The 13,013-nt window shown below is 44.5% G+C and overlaps 1 protein-coding gene across 1 annotated transcript in view; it reads right to left on the bottom strand.

Annotated features, from left to right (window-relative positions):
- Positions 1-13,013, bottom strand: part of Znf507 (zinc finger protein 507) — a 29,935-nt gene that overhangs the window by 15,901 nt on the left and 1,021 nt on the right. Inside the window, exons 2-4 of the mRNA XM_021651519.2 lie at positions 12,521-12,609; positions 5,214-7,318; positions 3,585-3,699 (exon numbers count right to left, since the gene is read on the bottom strand). Of these exons, the coding sequence (XP_021507194.1) occupies positions 3,585-3,699; positions 5,214-7,316 (2,218 nt within the window). The 5' untranslated portion in view covers positions 7,317-7,318; positions 12,521-12,609. The remainder of the gene's footprint in view (positions 1-3,584; positions 3,700-5,213; positions 7,319-12,520; positions 12,610-13,013) is intronic.

The following is a 13,013-nucleotide window of genomic DNA, read 5'->3' on the forward strand; positions in this document are numbered from 1 at the left end:
AACCATGTTCCAGGTTCTGCAGTAGAATGAACTTGGCTCCAGTGGTTGTGCTGACTGTTAATTTAGCAGCTAAACTAATCAAGACACACTGTGAACTTGAAAGGTTTTATCATAATCAATAATGGTCACAGTATCTTAAAGAAACATTTATTTGCCAACAAGCTAAAATAATTTAGCATATCATGTATGGCCAGAAACTGGAGAGATGGCTCAGTGGTCAAAAGGACTGGCTGGTTTTGCAGAGAACCCAGGTTTAGTTCCAAGCACCTCCTTGGTGCTTTCAACTGTCTGTTACTCATCCATGACCTGAGTTCCAGGGGATCCAGTATCTTTTTCTGGCTTCTGTGAGCACTGTACTAACATAGTACACATATGCAACATGGAGGAAAACAGTGATCCACATAAGACAAAAAGAAGTATGCCCATCAGCCATACATAGTGAGCTACATACAAAAAGTTTGAGGTTTTTACCCTATGGGCTGGTTTGCTACTAAATGTCGTATCAATTAAACTACAGAGAAAAAGCAACTGCCAATTCTGAAGCGGCCTGTAATTCAGCACAGCCACACCTCGGAGGCTGATATTTTGGGAACAAAGGCTGTGAATACACAGCTTCCTTCATGTACAGCAAACCTGGATTTAGCGACCCAGGCTCTATTACTAGCTCATTCCCTGAATGAGCAGTTCACACACGACAACATAGGCCAGAGGACTCCATCCTGAGCACTGCTTCCCGAAGACAGCTTGTGCTTTGTGTACTGATACCCCAAGCGTCCTCACCCTAACTGTGCTACTTTCAGACCGCAGGTAAGCATGGAAGCGCAAGGATTAGGCAGAGCGGGAAGAGCTGTGTGATCTCGGCAGGAAGCAAGCCTAGGTGGGAAGGAGTGCACACAGTGTCAAAGTAAAACCATAGAAGAAAAGAAAACCCACGCTGCAATTTCAACAAAGATATTCTTAAGTTAAATTTAAGCTTTCTAAAATTGAAATTTTCTTTGGCTAATAACTACTGCCAGGCAGAACAAAATGTCCCAATTTCCTGGTATAAATCTATAACATTAATACACTAATCATAATTACAATCTAAGTATTGCTCTTAATTGGTAGGTTAAAAACTTGGACTTGATTATAAATGGCATTGTTCCAAATATAGTTTAAAAAAACTGAAAAAATTGAAGTGTGAAATATTGGATAATGGTTTTTTGTGAGAAATATTACAGATCAATGACAACTAATAAAACTGACAGATGGAAAAGCCTAATATAGCACAAAATGAGAGCCCGTGCTACTTCAAGCAAATGTTTCCAATAGAATCAAGACTGGATTTAAAGTTCAGCGACTTGGGCCTAATCTCTGCTCTGCTACTGCTCTGAGAATGCGCACACCGTGCCAGGTCTCGAGGCCTCGCTTACCTTCTCTATAGAATGGGAAGCAGCGGCCACATCCACATGGCTGAAGAAGCCTGTGTTCTTCCTGCTCATGTCTAGGCACAGTCTCTGCAGTGCTGGCATTAAGCCCAGGGCTGCACAAATGATAGGTCTCTAAGAAAGAATAACTTAAACTTCCTAAGAGGCACTGTCCGCTACTCCGGAGGTGCCATGCCAGGATATTTGCCGACGTTGTACCCACTAGCCCAGTTTTGACTTCCTCAAGGGCACAGACACCCTTCACTGTCCTCCTACCACCTGTACTCCCAAGAGACCCGGCTCAAGACAGGCATGCCATGCCTTCTGCCTGAACGAGTTAGTTCTGTGTTCTGGAAGCACGCTGAATGGTGTCTGTGCCACAGCTATAGCACAGACCGGAGTGCGCTCATGCGCCTCCCAGCTTGTTTAATAAGAGTACAGATGGTTAAGAGAACTGTTAAGAAAACATGAATCACAACCACGCCAAATTAATCACGGGCCCATCCAGGTGTGAGTGTGCAGGAACACACTGGCTATGCCTGCTACACTACCATGACACAACAGCAAACACAGCCAAGTGGGGGTCAAAACTAAAAACATGGTAAGGGCTGGGACGAAGCTTGGTCGAAGAGTGCTCACTCGGCATGCACATACTCCCTGCACCAAAAAAAACCCTCCAGTAACAACAAAGAGAACGAGACCCCTAAACCAAATGAAAACAAGATGATCATGGTATGCACTTTGAACTCTACACATCTTCAACCCCAAGGAGCGAGCATATAAATCACATAGAAAAGCTGTGCAGAGCAGAGTAAGGTGCGGACACTGTGATTTTGGAGTGGCCATGCTCATGATGACACACTAAATCTAACAACACTGGGTGGTTTAAGCCCTTGCTTTCTCCACTGCTGCTGGAAAAAATGGTCCCAGCACCAGAGTCAACTGCAGGTGGCGCTACTGAGTCGCATGCACTTTATTCCCCCATTAGGATTTACGGGCCAATCATGTCTAATGCTTAATGTCTCCTTTAGAAAGGATATGGAAACATAATGAATTAAAATAAAAAGAGGCATTTAGGGCTATTCTGTAGAAAGGAAACAAAACTGTTTTCGCTCAGCCATCCACCTCGGAAGCAGATGCCATGTCGTAAACTCCTTTTGTTCGGGATGGTTTTACAGGGATGGCATCTGTTTGACAAGGGGATTCTGGTGCTACAGTGGTGTCAAAATCAGTTCTTTCAGAAACATTCTGGAATCAGTTATGCTTTCTGGGGTATAATTTAATGAGACATTATAGTAAAACATTTTACTCTGCAGTTGTTTCTAACTTTAATTCTTAGGAAATCTAAAAAGGAAAGTCACCCCAATATGTTTTATTTCCCATAAACACTATGTACCACACTGGAGACATTTAAAGCATATCAATTTACGTGAACCAAAGCCAGGAAGCACAGCTTATTACACTCGATCCCTCATTTTCTGGATGTGGCACCCGCCTTTTCATGGAACTCTAATTAAATCTTTTGATTCTAATATTCCTATTACCAGACACTCGGCCGACTAGTACCTAACTAGTACATAAAAGTTTCCTGTGTGTGTTTAAATAATGCAGATGAAGTCTGGAAATCATACTTGGAGAAGAATAAGATCACAGCAGGAGCCTCAGTTAAAGTTTGAGGTGGGGGTTGCCATCTACAAAAGCTTTGCCTCCTCCAAAGGCCATTTGGTGCTGGAGAGGGGCGGAGGCTTGCTTTCCACGCTCGCGCCCACATGCTGGCCCATTCCTTCCAAGGGTCTCTGCTGAGCCTGGCTCTTACAGACCCTGCAAATTTCAACCATAACATCTACTTGCCTGGTCACAACTGAGCCCTTACTGAATTCAGTACTTCTGACCCAGAACTAGGTATAACTTACTCTGGTCAGTTCTTGGAACTCCCTTAGAACAAAGGGAAGATTCACTCCCCCCACAGCATGAACCAGAGGAGAATGTGCACAGTGTTCCAACACAAGCTAGGGCGTTTTCACCTCATAAGCTCGTCAGTGCAGCCTGTACTTAACAGGCACAAGTGAGGATGACCGTGTGTGTGAACACGATCAAAGCACACTACATGCATTTACAATGTCCTGATGAAAGCCACCATCATGTACAGTTAATAGACGCTAATGAAAATGCAGATACCTTCCTGAACACACTTTCCACCAGCGGCATCACGGGAAATTCTTGGCTCATTCGAAGACACTGACAAGGTGTTGGGCAGGCAGTGCTGCTCTCTCTCATGATTCCTTAGTTGGCTCTAAAAAATATAAAATAAAATAAAGAAAGAAAATTAACCCATTACTTTCAGCAAATACAACTGCATGCTTACCAAGAGGCTATGTAAGGGGCTGACTGCTTTTGGAACCTTTGGCCTAGAATGTTTTACCAATTAGGTTCCAGGGTGTCCCCCCCACCAAAACAATCACGACATGGACCCCATCTATTTGCCCAACTGCGGCCAAATCCTTAATTTATTGTTTGCTTTTTAAAAAATTAGTATCTTAAAGCTAAATCTACTAAAAATTAGTATCTTAAAGTTTTATCTGTGAAATCATAGAAAGACAGACACTGGGTGATTGCAATCTCATCAAAAAGTCTAGTCTCTTTTCATGTTCTCTGAATGGAGGCCCCTGTTTCTGAGGTAAACATGCCTTAAACAGGCCTGGTTCTCACATGGTGAGCAGTAAGAGATGAAGGAGCAGACATTTAGGGGACAACTGACATACCTGCAAACAAGCTTAACCAGCAAGCACAGGCCTTGTGACTTGCCTGAAAGCAGCTAGACAGGTTAAGGAGCTAATGCCACCCTAGATCGGGAGGTCAGAGGTAGCAAAGGAAACTGTGGGTACTTTTGGAACTTGCTACTGGGGCCTCTCTGGATGTGCTCCTTGGAATTTCCTGAGTGTAATCTGAGTGCCAATGAAACCTAGATGTGAGGTTTTGTTCCTTTTTAAAAAAATCAGCATCTGGACACCAAGCATAAGTGATCTATGCAACAGTCTTATGCTCCACTTGGCCAGTAAAGCTTCATTTTCAACACTTGTCACACTGAGGGAGATATAACAACCCCAGGTTTGAACAGGTACCCTTTATATTTTATACTGGCCACTGCCTCAATGTGTAAGATAAACATCTATTTTGAATACCCATGAAAGTACAATCAATGACTATGTGTGGGGACACAGCCCTGTAATCTCAGCACACAGGAGGAAGCCTGAAAAAGACTTCAAATTCTGCTTGGGACATTTGGCAAGAATCTCTCAAAACCAGGGCCAGGAGCACACTTGCCGACAGGTGTGAGGTCCTAAGGCTGACCCCCAGCACAGTCCCTCCAACTGTCCCACAAGAGCAAACAATGGCTTCATTTCTATTGTGTTGCCTCTCATGAATCTTTTCTGCGGCAACACAAATCACCCTTTGCTGGTTGTGTAGCAGCTGATGTGACTGCAGGAAGTAATTATTTTTGTGCTGATCCTTTGTCAGTTGTGTGCCTGTCCGTCTAGTCCACGTTCCTTTATAAACGAAAACCAGCACCAAAAATACATACATGTGAAAATGCAAAAGTGACAGGTGCTGAGGCTACAAAGGAGGTGGGCAGAGAAGGGTCTGCAGAGCAACTATTAAGACTTACTTTTCAGACCTAATTTCAATGTCGGGTGTCTCTGGGCAAACTACCAAGCTCCCCTGGAACTCATTTTCACCTGAGAGAGAAAACGAGATGGCTGGGCTACAGCCATCAAGTCCCTGCCAACCCTGGAGCCCACCGCTCACCTTGTAATGGAAAGACTCTTTGCACTGCTTACACTGGTGTATTCTGGTCTTACAGTGGTTGATCATGTGGCTTTCCAAGTCTTTGCTGTTCTCGGCTATGTGCTCACAGATAGGACACTGGTAAGGCTGCCTCTGTCGATGGACACGCAGGTGCTGCTTGATGTAGCCCCTGTTGCCACTCGAGTAGTGGCACAGGCGGCATCGGTAGGGCCGCTCAGCATCTGGGATGTACTCCACCACACTGGACCCCAACAAACTCCCATCACTGTTGGGCTGGCACTGGGCATTGTCCTGCAACTCTTTCAAAATGTCATCATCTGTTGCATTTTGGTCTGTCCTTTCTCTCAGTTTTTCTATTACGGTAAGAAGGGACATACTGATGCCTGTCTTAACTTGACCGTCTGACAATTCCTGCCTTCCCTCTGGGAGCGCTACCACAGTGGAATTGCTTTGGTTAAAACTTGTTACTCCATCTGAAGAGTTCTTAAGAGGAGACATGATTTTTTTGGAGTATGCTGCCAAGGGCCCACTGACCTGCCTTTGTCCAGTGTCTGGATCTAAAAGGTTTATGTCCCCATAATGCCCAAGGCTGGCTCTCGTTAGTTCAGCAGCTCTTATCGGCATGGTGACAAGGGCTTCTGCAGCTAAGGAGTGCAGCCTGAGAGACTCCGAATTTGTCCTTCTCCGCCCTGGCGGCGCATTCTCATCAGTAGCCAGGCCCTTGCTCAGCTCAGTGTCCTTCTTCTCTGCACTGCTCCAGCCGATGATCACCCCCCCAATGTCAACAGTACACTTATCAGCATGGTAGATATCTCCTGGTCCTCCACACCCTGTCTGGGCTTCAGCAGGACTCAGGTCCTTGCCCTCTTCCATTTCAGCATTCATGAGGAAATGTTTTGGCGGGAGGGTTTCCTCAGCACTTGGCAACCGTTCCACAATGACATTCACGTGACCTTTTTTATTTGGGCTACTGCTAATGATTTTCTGTGCCGATGAGAGCAAACTATCAGCAAACAGATTCTCCTCGGAATCAGACATCACCTCCAGCATTTCCTCCTCGTTAGGCTCCAAGGTGACTGACTGGCTTAGGTGTACTCCCTCCTCTGTGCTCTGGTCTAAAGGAGATGAAGATGAGGGTGGCTCAGAGCTGCAAATCTGTACTTGTACAGATGGCCCATTGTGGATGCTTAGCTCACTGTCCCCAATAGCAATGACAACTGCATCGACCCCACCAGGTGCAGCAGACACAGAGGAAGCCAGAAGGCCGAGGGGCTCGTGTTCATTCTCAAAGATTGGATAGGAGCAGTTAACTTCCCCTGCATGTTTCCAAGCATGTGTCTTTAACATCCGCTGCTGGCCGCAGGTGTAGCTGCAGAACAAACACCGGTACATGCCATACTGCTCATAGGCATACCACTTCCTCCTGCCTGCCTCGGCCACAGCCGCACTTTGGACAGCATGGGTCTGTGGACTGCCCATGCTCACTGGGATGTCTACCACCGTCTCACCCTTTCTTTCAATGGCTCCCACATGGGAGCTAGACTGGGCATGACTGTTGGCACTGTTTTCGTGCTCATTCACCACATGAGCTTCGAGCTCCTCCTGGCTTCTGGAGGTGACGTGGCACTCTGAGCACATTAGCATCACATCGTTCTGCTGCCCGTGCTGTTTGATGTGCTCTTTCAACACAGAAAAGGATGATGACAGGAACTTACAAAGGCTACACTGGTAGGACATAGCCTTTCCATCAGCTGAGGCAAGAGAGTCTGGAGTGGAATTTGCTTGTGACATCTGAGCTTTCCTAACCTCAGCAGCAGGGGACTCTGCTGCTTTAGCTGGAATCTCACAGTTCTCTGGGGTTTCAAGAGACTGCGGCATCACACTTGGACGTGGGCGCTTTTTCCCAATCAGAAGACATTTTTGTGACTTTTCATGCCCTACTATCTTGCTTAACTTCTGGATAACATGGACCAATGGATCCGCTCTGGCTTTTCTTTGTTCGTCAACTTCCGAGGAAGGACTGAGGACTCCTTCAGCAGTTAACACAGACTCCTGCTCTCCAATCTCTGACACCAACATGGCAATGCTGCTGCTTTCTTCCATATCTGGGGACAGCGCACAGCAGAGAGCATGGGTTATGGGGTAATCACAGACATAAATGCAGAAAACCAATGTCAACTCTGGTGCCTGAAATGTTGAAATATTTTCTGAGTTGGGAGGTCTCTATCAAGGCACCTGATTGTTCCCAAATATAGACTTAAACAGCTCAAAATTCCATTTTGAAATACAATCTGCTGGAGACAAGTGAAGGAGACCTTGTTCTCTGGGAATGACTTTAACACTTCATCCTGCATCCCTACCCTGCCCAGCCTCTCTAGATTCTAGAACTAAAGGAGACATAGATTCTTTGTTTAAAGAAACAGCTATCCGCAGGACCTGCCGGGTCACCTCAAGCTACTGGCAAGCATCAGTGTGTGAAGCCAACATGATTTGATACAACTCTGGATAAACTATTTCTTATGCCAGATTTTAACTGTAGATAACAAAAATCACACTTTTCTGCTCAAACTTTGAAATTCTGAAAATATATTCATGTTCCACTATAAAGGGCACTGAATTTTGGGAAGTACTATGCAAATGAAACTAAAGAAGGGCAATGATCCACTTCCTCCTTTCCTTCCCTTTGGTTTATGGTCCACCAGATAAACCACAAACTATGTTGTGGCTTTTGAGAGGTCACATCAGTGGTCAACTGTTCCTCATTCCCATACACATCTCTCTCCTGAGCAGGGAATGGGGTCAGAGAAGGAAAACACTGCCACTACGATCTGGGTCAGCCCCAGAGAGAGGGTCAGTAAGGGGTTATCTTAGGTTTTGATAATGGAGCAAGGCACGGAAGTGTGTAATCACAACCTTCGAAGAAAGCATCCTCCCTCCAGGCTTCTGAATATTCTTTATGCTTCCTGGCAGCCCTTTCACTTCAGACATTTCCTTTGACTTAAAGTGAGATTATTTTGTTGACTTGGATCACATTTTTAAGTTTAGGCTCTTTTCCAGCAACAAGTTTTGTTTTTCCACATTTTAGGTACATTCTGGAACCTTACTCACAACATTCCATAAATGCCAACTAGATTTTCAGCGCCACAAGCTATAGACCAAAATCTAGGCATCATTCTTAAACTCCAATAACAGGCTTTGCACTCTTCTCCCCACACAACTGAAACTTGCACGAGGCCCTTGAGCTCCCAGCAAGGATCAAACCTCAACCCTCGGGCAGGCTCCATCCTAGCCAGGACCACACCCAATCCGTCAGGCAGGTCTTATGAACTCCTCACCTGCACTTGGCCTTGTCCCTTTCAGTTTCTGGCCACACTGTTGCCTTTCCTCTTATGTCCCACTCTTTCCAGCACACATTTTCTTTATCTAGGTCCATGTCAGGCAAAAATGCAAGTGTTTTATTCTTGGCTAACACCAGCTTTTCTTCTTCGGGCAGGCAGTCTGTAACAACCACCTCATGGAAGGGAATATTCCAGAGCCATAAAAACAGGCATCCCAGCTCTAAAAACCTCTCTATGAACATCTGTGTCTTTTTGTTGTCCTCAGAAAGAACAAGCCTTTTCAGATTTTTACAACAAACTTTTAGTTGCTACAGAAGAGACTGGTAGAGGACAATTCTCTTTCTCGGGGCAAAAACAACAACAAACCAAACCAACCAAACAAACCAACCCTTTCTGTGGATCTTAGAAACATCTTACGGTCTTATGATTCCAGTTAGGGGCTGGAGAGATGGCTCAGTGGATAAAGTGCTGCATGCATGAGGGCCTGAGTCTGCACACCCAGCACTCACGTAAAGGTTAGGCACTGCACAGCAGCACACATGGTAAAGCCCAGCAATGGGACAGGGAGCCAGGTGGATCCTGGAGATTTGGCTGCTGAGCTCCTTTACAGAAAACTGAGCCCCAAGCTCAGCAAGAACTCACTTTAAAAGATTAGGTGGAAAGCAAGAGGAAGATACTTGACATGGACATCTGACTGCACTCTTGCAAGTGTATGCACAGACCAGCTCCAAACAAAACAAGACCCAGTGTTTTTGCCAAAGGGAGCTGTGGCTCTTCATGTGACTGCTGATTTCCTGGTGGGGCCGTAACTGAGAGAATTTTGTTGTCAGTTCAACTGTTAAGGATATACTAGTTACACAGTAAGAGTAAGAGAGTTCACACACTCTTTCAGTTTCTTGTCCAGATACACCTCTATACCACTGTAACAGCAAGGCCTCCCTTACTCTGTGTGTGGCAACCATGCAGGCTAACTGATGACCTGGAGGAGGCCAGCTGAGGTTTGCTTAGCAGACCTTCCACCTAGTGTTACAGAGGGTCCTCCTGCTTCCTTTCTTCTACTCAGTGATCCAATGGAAGGAAGACAGAGAAGTGCAAACTGTTCCCCACGGCCAGACAGTTCAGTGTGTTCCTTAAAAGGAAGGTGAAGTCAAGAGGAGGAGTTCATCTTAGCTAAAGAAAAAGACAAATACAAAAGAATTTGACACAACACTCATTTTCAGAGCTGTGTGTGCTCAGGCATTAACAGCTAATGGCAACTTGCAGCAGATGCTCCAATTTCCCCAGAACGTTTATGTAAGTATCTCATTTTAGAGGCTGCATACGTTTGGGGATAAGTACAGTAAGGCAGCTATCAAACCGATATGACAACATAAAACGCATCAACAGACACCTGAAAAAACCAGTTTAAGTCTGCAGGCAAAACCAACAAAAAAGCAAAAACTCATTAAAAGGAAAGTCTGTTAAATAAAAGGTCACAAGTAGCCATAGTAAAATACACAAGAGGTCAGTAGAGCCAATCCTTCAATTTCAACCTTTTCCTTAGACCATTTATGCAGCCCATGTGTATTATAAACATAGTACATGTAAATATTTATATATACATTATTTATGTCAGGTGAGCTAAAGTTCATTTGAATTAGAGGTGAAAAGAGTCAATATACAATACTAGTGACCCAAACCAAACCACAGATCATGCTAATGTGAACACCATCTTTGGACTTAAGAGACCAATGCAAACACAGCTCAAAGAAATGACGATGGGCGTGGAGGTGGGTGGGGCTGGGGAAGGTGCTGACAGGCAGAACAGGACTGCTAGTGAAGGTGGGCATGACTGCCTGCTCATGCACTACTGCAAACGCCTGCAAAATAGAAATTCCTCCAAACATCACCTTGTGCAAGGCACAAGGCACAAGGGAGGCCAGGAGCATTCTCCACTCAGCCACTCACAGGGAGGAAACGACAAGCACACTGAGAGGCTGGGGACACTAAGCAGCGGCTTTCCTGGTACCAGTGTGGTAACAGCAAGGCTAAGAGCGCATGGCCTAGTCCTGCGAAAAGGCTCTTCTGGGCAGAGGCATATATCCACTGGTCCCTAGCATCTAGGGCCATGGCAGACATCACCACATGGGCTCTCTGGGTCCACGTACCATCTTCTCTATGGACTCTCTGTCTAAGGACTGATTTTATCACTATGCTTCCTGGTCCTCTGGCTGGGTACTGCCAATGGAGAGCCATGAGGATCAGAGGGACACAGGTGACAAAGAGCAGGACGGTCAATGTTCTGGTTCCCCACTAAAAGATCACCCTGGATTGGTTGCTCCTTAACAGAAGGCCAGTTCTTCCCAGACAGCTGCCCTTCACAAACCTATTTCTTGAGTTGGTACTTCCCTTCTCCTGATGCTCCTACTATCTCCATCACCCCTCTAGAAGCCCAATACCCATATTAATATTACCTTTGTAAACACAACCTCCCTGAGTTACCCTGATTTGGGAAGGTTGCTGTTCACTTCCCCACTGTTAATACAAGTAAGAGCGACAAGAAAGGTTGTGAGATGAGGAAGCCTGCTCTAATATGAACATCTTCCCACAAGCAGGAATAGGCATGCTCCCCAAGGTGAAGGTTCACGGGACACAAGTCTAGAAGCTGGGTCAAGTTGGCGCTTTTTGTTTGGAAGCACTGGATATATTAGATCAAAAGATCAAGTCAGAACAAGTTAATAAACTGCTCTCCCAAACCAGAGATGTTCTACGATCTTTCTCACCGAGTTTCTCACATTTGTTCCTGACAACAGTAATCCACAGGAAAAAGCTTGTAATTATTAATGTCTTTCCCAAGAAAAGTGAACAAGTTCAGTTGTCTTTATTTTCTTGTAATTTGCTATTTGGTGTATTTGTGTATCTAATTAGTTCTTTTTAGTTATAGCAGTATGATTACAAGTAGAACTGAGTGAAAAAAATTCATGTGGGCTTGGAGAAAAGGCTGTAATTTTCTGGGTCTATGTAAAGACAGAGTAAGATGATATAAAGAACATTCTCTTTCAGACTAAGGATTTGTTTTTTTCCCCAACTAAGCAAATTAAACAAAAACCCCACACCCAAACCCAAGAAGTGATAGCTACTGAATTCCGTGCTCTTTCAGAGTCTCTAAAATTTAATCTATCTGAGTTGTTTCAGCCAAAAAACGGTCAGGTCCCTCCCTCCTCTGAAGTGCCCTCAGCTGTGTGACCTAGGCAAGTTACTACCCGTTTTAGAGCCTTCTGATGTGAAATGTGAGAGTAAAGCTAGATAGACTTTTAGAGCATGGAGTTACAAACCGTCTCTTAAAAGTAACCTAAAAGCTACTTTTACTTTAGACCTTACTAAGGTCAGCTATAATTTCTTTAAAATCCTCTCAGCTCAATGTAATAATAGCTACTAAGAGAAAACCAAAGTATAAATATTAAAGTATATGGCTCTCATAGTCTAAAGTTTCTTACTTGGCACCTTGCCTGAGATAATATATTGACTTAGCAGCCAGAATTAAGACACAGCTTAACTAACAACAAGAAGTATTCAGCCTCGTTGCAATTTACACCCATGCTAAACACAGTGCTGAAGAGCATTTGTCCTTGAGCTGCAAACCCATAGGAGGGCCTGCATCCACTTCCTGTAATATTCCTATGACACCCAGTATCCAGTCCCTCTTTGGAGATGAGGTGTAGAGTACCAGATCTGAGGCTCAGAGATGTGAAGCAGTATCTGCTTTAAGAACTGGGATCCAAGCCAATCCTAGTTTAAAGCCATGCTTTCCCTAGAGTAACAGTTTCCCTTTCCATCCTCAAGGTGAACAAAGCGTCCACAGGGAGAGGGGGAACAACACATTAATCTGTTACTCATGGGCAGCAGCAAACAGCTTCCTCTGCTCAGAATTCTCTGGATGATGGTGCCAACATATAAATAAGGAAGCTCACTGAGGTGTGAGTGACTTACCCAAGGTTACATGGCTGTTAGTGGCAGAGCCAATCTTTCCAATCAGTTCCTGAAATCAATAGTCTTCTGGATCAATAGTCACAATCCCGCTGTGGCCAAGAAGGAAAGTAAACATCATCAAACACTTATCTTCCTTGGTGGGTGAAACAAACAAACTCTGGCAGTGAGGTGAAGAAACTTCCAATACTTAACATTAGAAAGAAATTTCAAAAGGCTGTTCATGCAATGTAATTCTGTGAGGCAGATTTACATAATTTACTTAACAAGTAGAAGACTTCACAGCAGCTAAAACAAATGAGTCTGGAAAACTTCTAACAATTGTATATTTTAAACTATCCCTCCCTCCCTTAAGTAATTCACTCAGCAAACTACTGGTTTTACTGACATAATTTTCTAACCAATACGGAATAATAAATGACATATTGCTATTTTAACTTTAACCGAAATTACAGCCTAAGGGGTGATTATGTAAATTAGTCAAACACAGTGGGCA

The sequence above is a fragment of the Meriones unguiculatus genome, chromosome 14, assembly GCF_030254825.1.
Source record: "Meriones unguiculatus strain TT.TT164.6M chromosome 14, Bangor_MerUng_6.1, whole genome shotgun sequence".
NCBI lineage: Eukaryota > Metazoa > Chordata > Mammalia > Rodentia > Muridae > Meriones > Meriones unguiculatus.